This window comes from Glycine max, chromosome 3, assembly GCF_000004515.6.
Source record: "Glycine max cultivar Williams 82 chromosome 3, Glycine_max_v4.0, whole genome shotgun sequence".
Lineage (NCBI taxonomy): Eukaryota > Viridiplantae > Streptophyta > Magnoliopsida > Fabales > Fabaceae > Glycine > Glycine max.
In genome coordinates, this window is record NC_016090.4 from 29,738,064 (window position 1) to 29,754,402 (window position 16,339).

General features: G+C 37.5%; 2 protein-coding genes across 2 annotated transcripts; one reads left to right on the top strand and one right to left on the bottom strand.

Moving 5' to 3' along the window:
- Positions 1 to 1,700: 1,700 nt before the first annotated feature.
- Positions 1,701 to 4,016, bottom strand: LOC121174569 (uncharacterized). Its single transcript, XM_041013933.1, has 4 exons — positions 3,861 to 4,016; positions 3,486 to 3,728; positions 2,619 to 2,957; positions 1,701 to 1,952 (listed from the first exon to the last, which is right to left on the bottom strand). Exons 1-4 carry the CDS (start codon positions 4,014 to 4,016, stop codon positions 1,701 to 1,703), a joined length of 990 nt encoding a protein of 329 aa, XP_040869867.1.
- A 3,595-nt stretch (positions 4,017 to 7,611) lies between these two features.
- LOC100809668 (NADP-dependent alkenal double bond reductase P2-like) lies at positions 7,612 to 11,502 on the top strand. Its single transcript, NM_001254389.3, has 5 exons — positions 7,612 to 8,039; positions 8,658 to 8,835; positions 9,774 to 9,940; positions 10,542 to 10,624; positions 10,757 to 11,502. The coding sequence occupies exons 1-5, from the start codon at positions 7,815 to 7,817 to the stop codon at positions 11,133 to 11,135; spliced, it is 1,032 nt and encodes a 343-aa protein (NP_001241318.1). The 5' UTR covers positions 7,612 to 7,814; the 3' UTR covers positions 11,136 to 11,502.
- Positions 11,503 to 16,339: the final 4,837 nt, after the last annotated feature.

Here is a 16,339-nt window from a genome sequence, read left to right on the forward strand (position 1 = left end):
AGAAAGGCACTAAGCACTACTAGCTATTAACGAAATCACGAAAGCAATAATCCAACAAGCACTATTGCACTAGCTATAACATAATTGGTGCCAAATCCACTAAACATAATCTTTCAAGTGCTAAGGTGGTTTAGTTTTCATCCTGGGCCTTTCATTGTGGTCTTGTTGAGTCATTATCTTCCTCTTCCTATCAGTCTATGACTCATCTTCTTTGACATTGTTGTCGGTGACACCTCATGTTCCTACTTTCTCTCTCCATAAAACCGCTAGCATGTTAGTGGATTCTATTGTCGTTTATCCTTATCGCCAATACCCAAACAATGTGTTTTCTGTTTTGTCTCCGTCACGCAAACCCAAACCCTTTTGATTTCACCTTTGTCATCAAACTCTCTTGATGCTTCCGCTGCCTCCACCTACACATGTCGACCATTTGTTAGGTTCTCAAAGATAGAAGCTAGCTTACGAGGGCCAGCACCTACAGAAATAAAGAAAGAAGTAGAATTGAGTAAGGAAATTCAAAACTTTTTCATTGATTCTTGCTTGTTATTTACAGGTATATTTATAAGCTTCCTAGTAACAGAATGATCCTAGGAATATTACAATAAGCAAATTTGTTAAATGTTGTCTCATGAGGACAAAACAACATTAAGCAAGAAGGTTTGGAATGATTTGGGAAGATTCTTCCGTTGGTGCTATCCTCAAACATAGTCGTTGAGGTAAGGTGGTTTCATGATCTTCCCTTTGGGCTTTTCTTCTTTCAGCACCCCTTCTTTTGCATTTTCGATCTCTGATGATGCTTCTATGTTCTTATCATCCTTCGATCCTTGTAAGATCACCTTGTCCTCAAAGTGATAGTCCCTCTGTAATTGCGTCCAATCCTCCCAAGAGGTTTCATTTGGAGAAAGGCCCTGCCATTGTACCAACACCTCCCAAGGAGCCTTTGCAGATGGTCTGCGATAGTCCAAAATGGCCAAGGGATACACAAGATGATGGTCATTGAGAAATTTTAATGGAAGAGAAATTTCTTCCTTCTACTCTAGAGATCCTCGAAATGGTTTAAGCATGGAACAATGGAACACATGATGTATCTTAGCTTCTTTCGACAACTGTAACTTGTAGGCCACTGTGCCAATTTGTTCTATGACTTGGAAGGGTCCATAGAATCGCTTTACAAGCTTGCCCGATATCGCCTAAGGCCCTTTTGTAGATGATTGCGGGTGAGGATGAAGTCTGAGCAGAACCTAGTCTTCTATCTGGTAATTCACTTCACGGCATTTGCTGTCAGCTTGCCTTTTCATGCCATCTTGCGCTTTTAGAATCTTCTTGCGAATTGCTTGGAAAGTTTCATCTCTGTCAGTCAAAAAACTCTCAACAACTTTGATGTTAGAAGACCCAGTGATGTACTCTGGAAAATTGAATGGTTTCCAGCCAAAAGTAACCTCGTATGGGGCGGTTCCAGTTCCTGCATTCCATGAGGTATTGTGGGACCATTCCACCCAAGGCAGGAGCTTCCCCCACATGTTGGGTCTCTGATGAACAAAAGCCTGTAGATATTGCTCAACAATTTTGTTCAGAACCTCCGTTTGACCATTTCTCTGAGGATGGTATGCGGAACTCATTCACAATTGGGTTCCACTGGATCGGAAGAGCTCTTGTCAGAAGCGGCTAATAAAGAGGGGGTCCCTATCGAAGACCAAGCTTTAAGGGACCCCATGAATCTTGACCACCATATCAATGAACAATGACGCTACCATGTGAGCCGTATGAGCAGAGGGTAACATACCCAGATGAATCCCCTTCGAAAAATGATCCACCACAACTAAGATGGTTGTGTTACCATGGTACGTCGGAAGGCCGACAATGAAGTCTAATGAGAGATCCTCCCAAGGCTGGTGTGGTACCGGAAGGGGGCACAACAACCCCACCATCGTCTGTGTCTCATACTTCCTCACCTAACATTCCACACAATTTGCCACAAATTGTTTAACATCTTCCCGGAGTCCCGTCCAGTAAAAGTTTTCTGATATTCTAGCTAAGGTTTTGGTAATTCCGGCGTGGCCGCCTGTGGGGGTGGTGTGATATTCCGTGAGCAGTGTTGAAGTTATGGGCAATCCTCGAGGTAACCAAATACAACCCGTGGTCAGCACCAGATTCTGCGAAAGCGAGAAGGGAGGATATTTGGTCAGATTCTCAATGATCTCCTGATGTTGACGTCTATATTTTGGGTGATCTTCCAACTGGCAACGGAGTTCTTCCAAAAAGGATAAGGAGGGCACTGATAAAATCATGGACAAGGAAGGGTCCTATTCTGGTACTCTTGACAGTGTATATGCCGCTTGGTTGTGGGCGCCGGAACGATACTAAATGTGATAGTCGTATCCCATCAACCACACCAGATACATGTGTTGTTCCAACGTCTAAATTACTTGAGTTAGTAATTCCTTGAGGCTTCGGTGGTTGGTGATAATGGTGAAACGATGATCGAGGAGGTACTGGTGCCACTTTTTGACCACCTTGGTGATAGCAAACAACTCTTGTACATAGGTGGAAGCACGGAGGAACTTTGGGCTGAAGGGTTTGCTGAAGAAGGCGATGAGGTGTCCTTTTTGTTAGAGGACCACACCTATTTCCATGTTGGAGGCATCCATCTCAATAGTGAAAGGTAGCTGGAAATCGGGTAAAGCTAGAATAAGGGTCGTTGAGAGAGCTGCTTTAAGTTGTTCGAATGCCAGCTGAGCTTGAGAGGTCCACTTGAATGGTTTCACGATGGTGATTCTGATCAGAGAGGCGGCAATGGTGGCATAGCCTCTAATAAATCGACGATAGAAACCCACGAGCCCCAGAAAGCTTTGTACTGCTCTAATGGACTGAGGCACTGGCCATTGATGAATGGCCTCCACCTTTGAAGCTACAGGTTCCACACCTTTCTGAGAAACCATATGGCCAAGATACTCTACCTACGATTGCGCAAAGAAGCATTTAGACAATTTTAAAACAAAGTGATTGTCAAGGGGGACCTAAAATGTCGTTTCCAGATGATGTATGTGAGCCTCGAGGGAGCTGCTATAGATGAGGATATCGTCGAAGAAGATGATGATGAAGTTGTGGAGATACGACCAGAAGATCATATTCTTGGTGGCTTGAAATGATGATAGAGCATTGCAAAGACCAAATGACATTACTTTGAACTCGTAATGACCATGGTGGGTCCTAAAAGCTGTCTTGGGTATATCGGCGACATGCATTCTAATTTGGTAGTATCCCTGCAACAGGTCTAGCTTCGAAAAATACTTCGTGCCTCCTAATTTTTCCAACAACTCATCGATCGTCGGAATAAGGAACCTATCCCGAACGATGACCGCATTCAGAGCACGAAAATCCATGCAGAATTTCCAGGACCCATCCTATTTTCGCACGAGCAAAACTGACGACGAGAATGGACTCGTGTTGGGTTGTATGAGGCCCTTCTATAACATAGAATCTACCTGGAGCTCGATTTCATGCTTCTGGTAGTGTGGGTAACGGTAGGGACGCACGTTGACCAGAGTGAAGTGTGGAATCAAATGAATGTGGTGGTCTATGTCCCTAGCCGGTGGAAGGCCCTGAGGATTCTGAAATAAGGTGGCGAACTTAGCAAGTAAATCTTGAATTTCCAGGGGTAGGTCCGGAGCCGGTGTGGAAGCAGGGTCCTCGGTGAGCACCGCAATGTGGAAATAGGAGGCATCCTCCTGCTTGTGACATAGACGACGTAACTGTTGCTATGTGAGGAGACCTAATTTAGCTTCATTCTCTCCCTTTAATTCCACCAATCGTCCTTGATAAAAAAATTGTATGCACAAGGTACTATAATTGGTGAGAACGGGGCCTAAGATTTTAAACCATTGGACGCCCAACACCACGTTGGCTCCTGATATCGGCAAAACATAAAGGTCCATGGTGAAGATAATATCTTGGATGATGATGGAGACCCTTTCACAAATGCTTGTACATTCCAAATTTTGGTCGTTGCCTACCATCATGCGCAACGACGATGTGGCCCAGCAGGAAAGCCCCAACTGGGTGATTAGCCGGTGTTGGACGAAGTTATGGGTGTTTCCCCCGTTGACAAGGAGCACCACGTGGTGGTTAGAGATGAGGCCCACTAACCGTATTGCTTCTGGTGCCAAGTGGCCCGCTAAGAAATTCAGGCTGATTTGGGCCGGGTAAGGGTCAAGCACGTCGGGTGGGTCGAGGGCGAGTCACTTGGGTCTATATTAGATCCTGAAGGGTCTTCTGCCTCCGCGATGAGAAGGAAAACCCTAGAGGCACAACGGTGACCTCTATGGTACCTCTCATCACAATTGAAGCATAACCCATGCTCACGGCGTGAGGTTATCTCCTTTGGGGTGAGGCGCTTCATCACTGGTGGTGGCGGTCGAGGGGGAGCCGGTAATAATGGTGGAAGGGGTGTTGCGCGAAGAGGAGACTCAGTGGTTGGACTGGGTGTCATGCGAAGAGGAAACAAAAGGGGTGGCGGAGCGCGTGGCCGCGGCAACTGACGAACATCCGAGAGCTTCTCTTCCTGCAGCCTCGCTAGTCCGACAGCTTGGACTAGAGTCAGGGGCTGGTGAGCCTGCACCTCTCGACGAATCTCCGGGGTCAGACTGGATATGAAGCATCTTAGGAAGATAGGCGGTGGAAGGCCAATAATCCGATTGGCCAAATCCTCAAATTCTGATAGGTATTGTCCCATTGTTCCCCTTTGAGTAAGCTTAAACAAGGCACTTGTGGGGTCTTCGTACTGTGACGGAGCAAAACGGGTTTGCAAGGCCTATAGGAATCCTGGCCAGGAGGTGAATTGGGCATTGCTGTTCATCCATTGAAACCAAGTAAGAGCCCTTCCCTTTATGTAGAACGAGGCTATGGTGAGTCGGTCCTGGTCCGGAGTGCCATGGTACTCAAAGTATTGCTGATCTTAAAGATCCAATCGAGGGGTTCTGTGCCATCGAAATGAGGCACTTCTAACTTCATTTTGTGTGTTGTTGCAGGAGCAGAGGGCGGGTGATGGTGGTTTGGTGGTGGTTGTGCAGTGGAAGATGGAGTGAACGGAGAAACTCTGTGAAGGAGCTCATCCATTTTTAAGGTCATGGAATGCATGGTATCATCGAGGCTGGTGAGGGTCTGACATGAAGACAACAAGAGCACCAAATGTTAGGTTCTCAAAGATAGAAGCTAGCTTACGAGGGCCAGCACCTCCAGAAATGAAGGAAAAAGCATAATTGAGTAAGGAAATTTGAAACTTTTTCATTGATTCTTGCTTGTTATTTACAGGTTCATTTATAAGCTTCCTAGTAACAAAATGATCCTAGGAATATTACAATAACCGAATTTGTTAAATGTTGTCTCCTGAGGACAAAACAACATCAAGCAAGAAGATTTGGAATGATTTGGGAAGATTTTTCCGCTGGCGCTATCCTCAAACATAGTCGTTGAGGTAAGGTGGTTTCATGATCTTCCCTTTGAGCTTTTCTTCTTTCAGCACCCCCTCTTTTGCATTTTCAACCCCCTGATGATGCTTCTGTGTTCTTCTCCGTCACGCAAACCCAAACCCTTTTGATTTCACTTTTGTCATCAAACTCTCTTGATGCTTCCGTTGCCTCCATCTGCACATGTCAACCATTTCACCTCAAGAACGCATCCATGTGGCCCCCAAACTTTGTGAATCATGTCAAATTATGGAGTGATGGGAGAAGTGTGAAGTGAGTTTTGGCGGAGATGTATGTTTTTGGGGAGGTGCAACAACAATTGAAGGGTGGAGTGTTGGCAGCAATGACGAAAAGGATATGTAACTTATTTCATGTTTTTTTTTTATTTAACACTAGATTTGTCTCCAAGGACCTCCGGATCTTCTTAGGTGTTAACTTAAAAGGATTCGGTAATGGCAAAGATGCCCAAAAGCTTAGTGTTAGAATCTTCTGGGGACAATAACTTTTTGTTGAGTTCATTTTGAATTGAGTAATTTTTCTAGTTTTTTTAGCTTTTTAATGGGGTGCCTTTGTTAGATCTTCAAACACTAGACCTGGACCGTGCAATGCATTGGGTTGTGTGTAATTTATATTTGGTTTATTAGAATTTTGAAATATTATAAACAAAAAAAGAAGAGATATGGTAGGGAAGAAAATATTTTAAACACCCTCAAAGAGATAATAGTTTTTTTTTTATTTGAAAAATATTTGATGAACGTCCATTATGTTATAAGATACCTAGAGAGTAAAAAAAAGGAGAATGGAATACATGAAAGATAATATATATATATATATATATATATATATATATATATATATTAGTTTTAAATTTAGAACAACATAATTATTTAATAATGCATAAAACAAAAGTATTGTAACATGATTTAAAAAATGCACTTGTATAATTATGCACTTGTATAATTTTGAGATCATGGCTAGGTTATTATAGGAGAATTTAATATGATTTAAGTATTTTTTATAAGCAAATACATTTTTAAGATCAATTTACGGAAACTAATGTTTTCTTATAGTTACTTTTATTTTAAACCTTGATAAACAATAGATAGAAAATAAGTTATAAGTAATATAAAAAAGTAGAAATATGAAATTAATTTAATTTTATCAATTTGATGTCATATCTTTCAAAGAATATAATTCTAATTCTCAAAGTATGAGAGAAAAAAACATTGAAACTAATTGTAGAAATTCATGAACCATGAAAGAACCTCATCAGCCATCACAATATGAAACAACAAAAAGTAATGTGTAAAAAGAAAATGAAAAAAAAATTGATATGAAACAAGTTATAGGTAATATAGAAAAATAGGAATGTGAAATTGATTTAATTTTATCAATTTGTTGTCATACATTTCAGAGAGTGTAATTCTAATTCTCAAATTATGAGAACAAACAAAATATTAACATTAATGTTAGAAATTCATGAATCATGAATAAGATGAACAAAAACAATTAAAAAATGAAATACTCTTAAAAAAATAAATATAACAACCTTAAAAATAAAAAAAAGCTTGACCATCAAAAGCAAGGGGTGGATATAAAAAATAGTTAAAATCATGAACTATTATATAGATGGATATATAGAAAGAAGGAGAGAGAAAATAAAAAAAAATTACCTCTAAGGAATGATTAGGCGAGAACGAAAAGGTTAATACTTAGTATTAATAAATTATCCAAGGAGTTACAATTTTAATATGGTAGCCTATACAATGAAAAGATTGGAAGTTACAAATTTAATATGATAGACTAATGTGGAAGTCTTGAAATAAACAAATATCTTAAACTTAAGGGGATTTATATATATTAACATTGCATGATGTATTGCATGCTTTTTTTTTTTGTGTCATTTTAAGTGATGGTGGTGTCACGGGCAATGGCACGGGATTCCTCAAAAACGGCAAAAATTCTCCAACGAGGTGAGGGCGAGATGGTGAGTAGGAGGGCCTGAAAATAATATGGTACTGAAGGTCCATCGTAATAATGTATGCGCGAAATTCATCTAGTGGCCAAAAACACTTGTGCACTGTGGACCACTCGTAAAAAAACCTAACTACTCTTTGCCTCTTTGGACTCACGTTTTGGGGCATTTGATCATCGCGTAAAAAGTAAAATCCAGATAGCAAGGGCAGTATTGGAAAGAAAAAGAGTCCCTTGTCAGCAACATCATTATTGCTGATGTCATTTTCACTTTAGGATCAGTATTTTCCTTTCATCAGTTCATGATTTCTCTCTGATCCTTTTGTCTATAAACTGAACTGAATTGAGTCTCAACAACCCAGTTGAGTAACTAAGATGGCGCAAGTGAGGAACAAGCAAGTGCTTCTAAAGGACTATGTTACCGGTTTTCCCAAAGAATCCGACATGAATATTGTCGAAAGTACCATAACATTGAAGCTTCCACAAGGTTCCAATGATGTCTTGCTCAAAAATTTGTATTTGTCTTGTGATCCGTATATGAGGAATCTCATGAACAGGCCCGAAGGCCCTCCCAATAGTCGTGCTTACACTCCTGGCTCTGTAAGTCATGCTTTTTTTTTTTTTTTTTTTTTGCAAATTATATAATTTGATTGTTTAAAAAATTATTTTGCTTTTGTTGTTTTGATTTTGGAAATATATAATTTTTGAAAGGTGAACCTGGTTTTTGTTTTTGTAAATCATGAATTAACCTTTGAAATGTGAACTTGGTTAGTTGGATGCATGCTGATGATTTCGGAGACTATTTTGTATAATTGAAAGGTTTTAATGAATATGAGTACTGAATACTTTGAGAATTCGAAGGAATTGATGCTTATTAGGAAGTGGGTTTTATTTGTAGTTTGTGTGATTATTATTTGGGTTTAATTACCATGTTCAGCATCAATAAATCAGAATTCATGGTAGATATTATGAATTTTAAGGTAATAATTAATTACAATGAAAGTCAACAAACTTATCGCATATACTAACTGTGATCAGATGACACTGTAAAATCCTTTACATTGCCCGTACATGCACTATTTCCTCTTATTAATTTAGTTTTTGATTTTACTTTTTCAATTGAGATTGAGATTGAAGTTAATCAAAGAATGTGTAACATTGAAAGTGCATTTGAAGCATCTATATATGCAGCTAGTGATAATTGTTGAGTGATTGCAGCCATTAATAGGATATGGTGTGTCTAAAGTCCTGGAATCTGGGCACCCAGATTATAAGGAAGGTGATTTAGTGTGGGGCTTTACCAAATGGGAAGAGTATAGCTTGTTACCCTCAGCTCAAATACTCTTCAAAATTGAGCACACTGATGTTCCACTTACCTACTACACTGGAATTCTTGGTATGTATTCAATGATTTCAGTTTATATGGCCTTTGAATGAAGGATGTACTTGATACTGATATCAATATCAACTGCATGTTGCAATTTAAGGAAGTTTTGTGTGATGAATGGATACTCTTAGTTTAGTGTCATTTGGATAATAGGTTAACCATCATTGTGGAAGAAACTTATCGGTGATAGGGCTTGTCTGGTTGTCTGGCCATTTGTTACTATAGCTGTTTTCCAATTTCTTGTTCTGTTTATTACAGGTTATTATATATATGGCTCGAATTGATCTTTAGATTCATCAGATTATTTGGCTAACCAGCTTCATTTTGGAGGAGAGAAAAAATAAATGACCTATATTCTCATTTGGAACTGAAAGTTTAGTAGTTCACTGCTTTTATATATCTGTCACAGCCTTGTACGGGTGAACTGAAAGTTTAGTAGTTCACTGCTTTTATATATCTGCCATAGCCTTGTACGGGTGCTAATCTCCTCTCAGTTTTAGTTTTTTTTTTGTTGTATTTTGTGATTAAATTAAGCATGTTATGTGATAGTCAGCTCCCTGTTATCTTTGTATCATTATAATCAAGGGTTAAACATCATAGAAGAAACATATTGTGTAGGACTTAGTTTGCTGGTTGGTTGTTCCTGTACTTTTTTTTTCCGTTAGCTTCTTTTGTTCAATTTAAGTTATTAACCTGAATTGACCATTGATGCACTAGACTAGTTGGTTGACCAGCAATGGTTCTGAAGAGAACAAACATTAAATAATTGTTTTTTTCACATGGAAGTGGTAGGCTGGTAGCTAAATTCTTTTATATGTCTTTTCAGTTCATCTACAGTTCTGTGATAAACTCCTACCAATTTGTATTATGCTTTTTAGTTTTTAATATGCTGACTATACATGCGGAAGTGCTTAGATTTGATAATGTGTTGTCTTCGTCTAACACAGGTATGCCAGGAGTGACTGCATATGCAGGTCTATTTGAAGTAGGATCTCTTCAGAAAGGAGAAAATGTTTTTGTTTCGGCTGCCTCTGGCGCAGTTGGTCAACTTGTTGGGCAATTTGCTAAACTGAATGGTTGTTATGTAGTTGGAAGTGCTGGATCTAAAGAGAAGGTATTGTTATAAATGTCGAAGTTATATACCTGCAATCTTGCATGAGTCAGCATCACCTATTCCTTATTTGTTCTGTTGTTTCAAATACTTATTTTTTGTTACAATAAATACTGCTTTTTTTATTAGGTATTTAGCTTATAAAAATATTTCTACCAAATTTTGAGCTTGAGCACTATTCTCTTTTGTAAACCATTTCTCAATAAAAACTGAGACAATTGCATACATTTTTTTCATTTTCAATTATTATTGGTGGAATTAAAATACAGTAAATTTCTTATACTTAATGGAGAATATGGTTACTTTGTCAGAAGAAATGTATTACTCTGGTTCTATGCATAAGTTCAGTCAAAGGTGCTATTTATTCCCCTTGTATTCACACTGTGCAATCCAACTCCCTCCCCCTCTAAAAAAAATGGAAGAAGGATTTGACAAAAATGAATTGTGGCATAGATTAACATTACTACTTTTTTTTCTCCTAAATTTCTGATAGAAACAGAATATGGTAAAGGATTATGATGACCAAATCCTGAAATAGATTCAGCTTTATTATAGAAAAAATATTTAGTCCTTTCACTTGATTACATATGTCTTTTACTATCAGGTGGATCTGCTGACAAATAAATTTGGATTTGATGGAGGTTTTAACTACAAGGAAGAGCCTGACCTTGATGCAGCTTTGAAAAGGTCTATACTTAATACTTTTGTAATAGAGAAATTTGAATCTCACTTTTTTATGCCCTTCATAACTTTAAATTACTGTGCCTAGTATTAAAACATAGTACAGTAGTGACTAGTGTACGTGAATATACAAATCAGGCACTTTCCAGAAGGCATTGATGTTTACTTTGAGAATGTTGGGGGCAAGACACTTGACGCCGTACTCCTGAACATGAGAGTCCGTGGTCGCATACCCGTCTGTGGAATGATCTCACAGTATAATCTTACTCAACATGAAGGTGTAACAAATTTGGCACAGATCATATATAAGCGGATTCGTTTGCAAGGCTTTAACTTCATGGATTTCGTTCACCTATATCCCAAGTTCTTGGAGTTTCTCCTGCCAAATATCAGAGAGGGGAAGGTTGTGTATGTGGAAGACATAGCTGAGGGGCTTGAGAATGGACCTTCAGCATTGGTTGGCCTTTTTAGCGGTCGCAATGTTGGAAAACAAGTGCTCGTTGTTTCTCATGAGTAAAAAGCATTTGTTTCTTGTGTTCAATGGGAAGTTATCAGTTTTATTTCTGGTTTTTTTGCTGAAAAATTGGCTGTCTTGACATCACCTTTGCAGTCACCTTCGTCAACTGTATGATGATGCTCTTTGTTCTTGATAGTCCTGAGAGCAGTATCAAATGTAATGCACAGTTGTTTCTCTTGAATAAAAGCATTTGCTTTTTCTATATGTAGTTATATTATCCATTTTTGTTATGTTTTTTCTTGATAATTACGAGTTACATTTTCATTTGATCCTTGAAAATGTCATGATTTATGGCTAAGATCGTATAAAAATGTTTACTCAACTGGCTGTCCTCAGGACAGTATCAATCTAATATACAGTTAAAAAAAATTACCTGTTAAAAAGTAACTTCATTAACTCAATAATTGCGTGCTTGGTTAGCTTTTTCTTCTGAATCTTTTTCGTTGGTTTGAGTTTTGTTTTTTATGATTATTTTCCTAGACTTAATTATTACATACATTATGTTTAGTTCCCTAGTGGGGTCAAACTTATCCCTAAAGATTCATTGAGAGCCTTAAACTTGGATATCATTAGTTGATCCGGGGACAAAGTCTTTTTTAGATAATATATTTTTGCGCCAAAAACGGTATGTAATTTTTATATTTGTAAATTTCATGTCTTAAAAGATAAGATTTAAAGTAAGAATAGATATTTTATAAGGGATACTTACAAAGAAACTAATTATTTTCATTAAAAAAAAATATTAGAAAAAAAATACTAATCCATTCCAACAAAACTGTTGTCCAATACATTAGGCCAATCCGAAATGTATTTACATTTCAGATCAGACACACCAGAATGTAATAGGATGCAGGAAACAATACCAAGGTGCGCAAGCTACTTCGAACTTCTTCAGGCATTCATCAAACTGCTGTTCTGAAGGACAATCAGTCAGAGATCCCCAGCAATCCATGACATAATTCCAAACATTTTTTTGCGCAATTAGTGATTTACATTTAGCCTTCACATTCTTGTTTATGTGAAAGATACATAACAAATTTGTGCATTCAGGGAATACATCTTTCACTGCATTCATCAATGTTTGGTCTCTGTCAGTGACAATAACTCCAGGGAGGGCATCACGCTTTAAAAAAAGGTCTCAGAAGCGTTGTAAAGCCCATACCAAATTATTAACGCGTTCACTCTCCACATATGCAAAACCGGCAGAGAATGTCATCCCAGTCGGTGTCATCCCAACCAAATCAAGCAATGAGAGTCTATGCCGGTTTGTTTTGTAGGTGTTGTCTATCAAAAATACCAAATTGCATGCATTGACTAACTTCACTGAATCAGGGTGACACCAAAAGATATCACGAACCACGTCTTCATCCTTTATTCTGTGCCAATAAATATATTGATCACGTTCAAGAAACTTCATCAGATGTTGCATTTCAAGATTACTTCCTCTTATGGAAGAACGGAATGCACTTCTTGCATTGTATATCTGTTTAATAGTCGTACAGCTATTGGCATTGTGTTCCTTCAGAGTTAGCAGAATGTTTCTTGGCTTCACCATGGACTTCGTCATATCAGCAATAAGTGTTTTTTCAGCTTTAGTCAATCGCCCCGCATATGGATGTCCAACTAATGACTTGGCCAATTCATGATTATGCACTCCACAAATCAACTTCATCATCCAGCCTTCTCCTCCAACCACTAGCTTGCAACGAAGCTTGAAGGGACACCCACATTTCCTAGTCCCAGTGTCTCTTCTGATAAATTCTTTTTTCCTACACTTATACTCGCCACTCCTTTCACAGCCAATTAACACAAACGTAGTCCTTCCTCTACTACCTGTCTTTGTGTCTGACCTTAAAATCACCGCCACAAATCAGTTTTCATGAGCCACGGATCGAGCCCACCGCAAAACATCCTCTCAGCACTCAAACACCTACAAAATCCACATGATTTAAGTTTTCTACCAGTATTCATTTTATTAAATATGTGACAAACATTAACATTATAACCTAAGAAGTCTTGAACGCATTCGAACAATCAACATGTGGTTCATTCGCACCACATGATTCTACATTTTCATAATCCATATCCGCTCGTTCAGACATTATTTCATACATCCACTCATCTTCGTCCATCTAATCAAATCAAACAAAAAATGGCCATACAAAAAAATTAGTAATTTAAAAGAAAAAAGGAAAATAAATGCAAAAACAACAAATACAAAAAAAAAAAAATACACTTACGGATCAACTTGATCTGTATCTTCCGGATCTAGTTGATCAGTAACATCCTTCCGGATCAAGTTGATCCGTAAGTGTTTTACGGATCAACTTGATCTGGAAGTATGTTCGTACGTCTGCGACAGATACCACCATCTGCGTACCTCGTTTGCCGCCACCGACCACCGTAACGCTCGACGCCGGTACCTTCACCTTCACCGCTGCGCTCAACGCTGCTACCCTCACGAACAAGACGCAATGCCACACGAAAAAGAGAAAACGAGAGAAAGCACAGCGAACAAAAATGGAGGTTCTGCGCCTTTCTTAAAAAAAAATCATTTTAAGGAAGAAAGAAGCTAAGGGCATTTTTGCCATTTAAAAACTTTGATGGGTGCACCTTGCAACACTCGGAAGCTTTAGTCCTTAGACAAAGGTAGATTGTATTGTGGTACTGGTATCCAAACCGGACCGTTCTGAATGTATGTTCCTAAACAGGTCCATAACACTCTACAACAGTCTATTTCTTTGCAACCTACAATTAGAGTTATGCATTAACCTTTTGATTACATCTGGGTGAACACTAATATATCAAAGTCATCATGGCACAATGCTCATTTGCAACTGCTTAGATATGGTGGAAGGTTGACACCAATTGATATAAACCTTAATCACTCTTAGATTGGTTGGGCACAAGCACAAACACCTTGTGGAGGTGGCATGCATATGCATGTAGGTCTAGTACTGATGTTAAAACCTACATTATTGGAATTGGATTGAATGCACTTAGTTTTTCATGCATTCACACATTTACTGCATTTGTAATAGTTGAATTAAAAACAGAATCTCAATTGCATGTTTTAAGTCCAATTTACGGAGATAAAACATCAGTTGTTTAATCTATCTAACAATTCCAAATTGTTAAATTTGTATTGTGTGTTGTGTCACTAGCATGAGAGAATATTTTTTTTTTCAAAATGGTATTCCACTATAAGGAGGGCATTTGTTTCCTGCACTCTCAATATTGAATCAGTCATTCTCACCTTCCATTATATTCTGAAAAACTTATTCTGAAACAAACATTCTAAAAACAATGAAAGGAACATGATATGTATAAGGGGCTGCAAGATTCAAAGCCCATAAGGAGTAGGTCAAGGTTTCAAAATATATTGCTGGGTTGAGGGCATACTAGGAGCTCACTACTTCCTTTGATGTGGGAGTGTTGCTTTGGGCACCCAGCATTTTTGCTTAGACACCTAGCAACATAGGTGAAAGGGCTAAAATGCCCTTCACCTGTTTAATATAAAAAGCAACAGTGACTTGTCCATATGAGTCACTTGCGCCACATCAGCTTCTTCTTCTTCGTCCTCTGCTTCTTGTTCCTCTGCTTCTTCTTTCTGCTTCTCACGCACATTGCTTCTTCTTTCTGCTTGCTGTTGTTGGTGGTGGTTCGTGGGTCACGGTTCTTCTTCTTCGTTGCATGATCTTCTTCGAGGTTAGTTATTCTTCCTTTTTTCTTTTTGTTGATTCGTTGTTGTTACTTTATTGAATGATTGTATTGTTTTGGATGTTGTTGTTTGAAGCATGTTGAAGATAAAAATGGTGTTTTTCTGAAGAAAAAAATACACCAATTCGTATGTTCGGACAATTCATATGAACCATACTGATCAGTAATTCGTATGGGTCATACGGATACCCATATGGTGTTTTTTTAATATTTTTTATTTTTGAAATTATTTTTTTGTCCAAATTATTTTTTCAAATTTTTTTTATAATTTTTTTTTGAATTTTTTGTTTACATTCTATGTATATATTTGTTCAATTATTATTTAAATTGTTTTGTAGTGTAATGTTATTTTGTAATAGTTAATATAATTTTATAATTTTTTTGTGATTTATTTGTTAAGTATTGATTTGTATGAACCATACGGATTGCCAATTCATATGGCCATACAGATTGATGATCTGTATGAGTCAAACGGATCAACAATTCGTAGGTTTCTAAATTTTTCTTATGCACCTTTTCTTCTTCGGCGATGAACAATGACCCAACTTCATCGTATACTCTTGAGCAACACACGTATACCACTGGAGACAAAAAAAACGCTTGAAAAAAGAGGCTAATGGAAGCAACTTACACTAAGAGAGTGAGATTTTGCAGAAAAAAAAGGCAATGCAGAAATGAAAAACGAATGTTGCTATTTATATCCGAAAATACCTATAAGGCATTTTTAAACAACTTTTGGTGTCCCAGTAAAAATGTTGGATGCCCCAAGCAGTTGCCTTGATGTGGCTGGACAAATAATAATAATAATAAAATAATGGACAAAGAAATAAAAAAATTGTCTCTCCGAGTACCCTTTCCTTTCTTTTGCATTCTCTTTTTATTTTTATAATGCATTCTCTTTTTTCTATGGGCAAAAATTAAAAAAATAAAAATGAAAATTATGTAATAAAAAAGGAATTAAAAATTGAATAAAAATACTAAATAAAAAATATAAATTAAGAAAAAGAAATGAAGTATGTTTACTAGGGTTGTAAAATGGAAATAAAATAGGTAGATCGATTTAGAGTATATTTGGGATTTTTTTAGAATGATACAAAATAGAAGTTCACACATTCTAAAACATGAAAAAAGGGGGGAAATTATGTCATTAATATTGAACAATAATTTCAATGGACAGCCATACACACTTTTAAATATTTATTCTATTGTAAATTCTTTGGTCTGGGATAAGGATGGAAAAAGAAAAAGGGGACGAACAGTATTTTACTAGAATCATACGTCGCTACTCTTTTTCCATGTCTCGCCTTTTCGGCTTTTAATTGATGGGAGACAAATATATTATTTTAATTATAAACTGTAAAATTTGATTTGTTTTTTCAAAGTTAAAACTTACAAGAGTTTAATTTTTCTGTACTGTCAATATAATTTTTTTTACGGTGTCAACCAGATTATATTATGTATGACTTTAAACCAGTTATTATTAA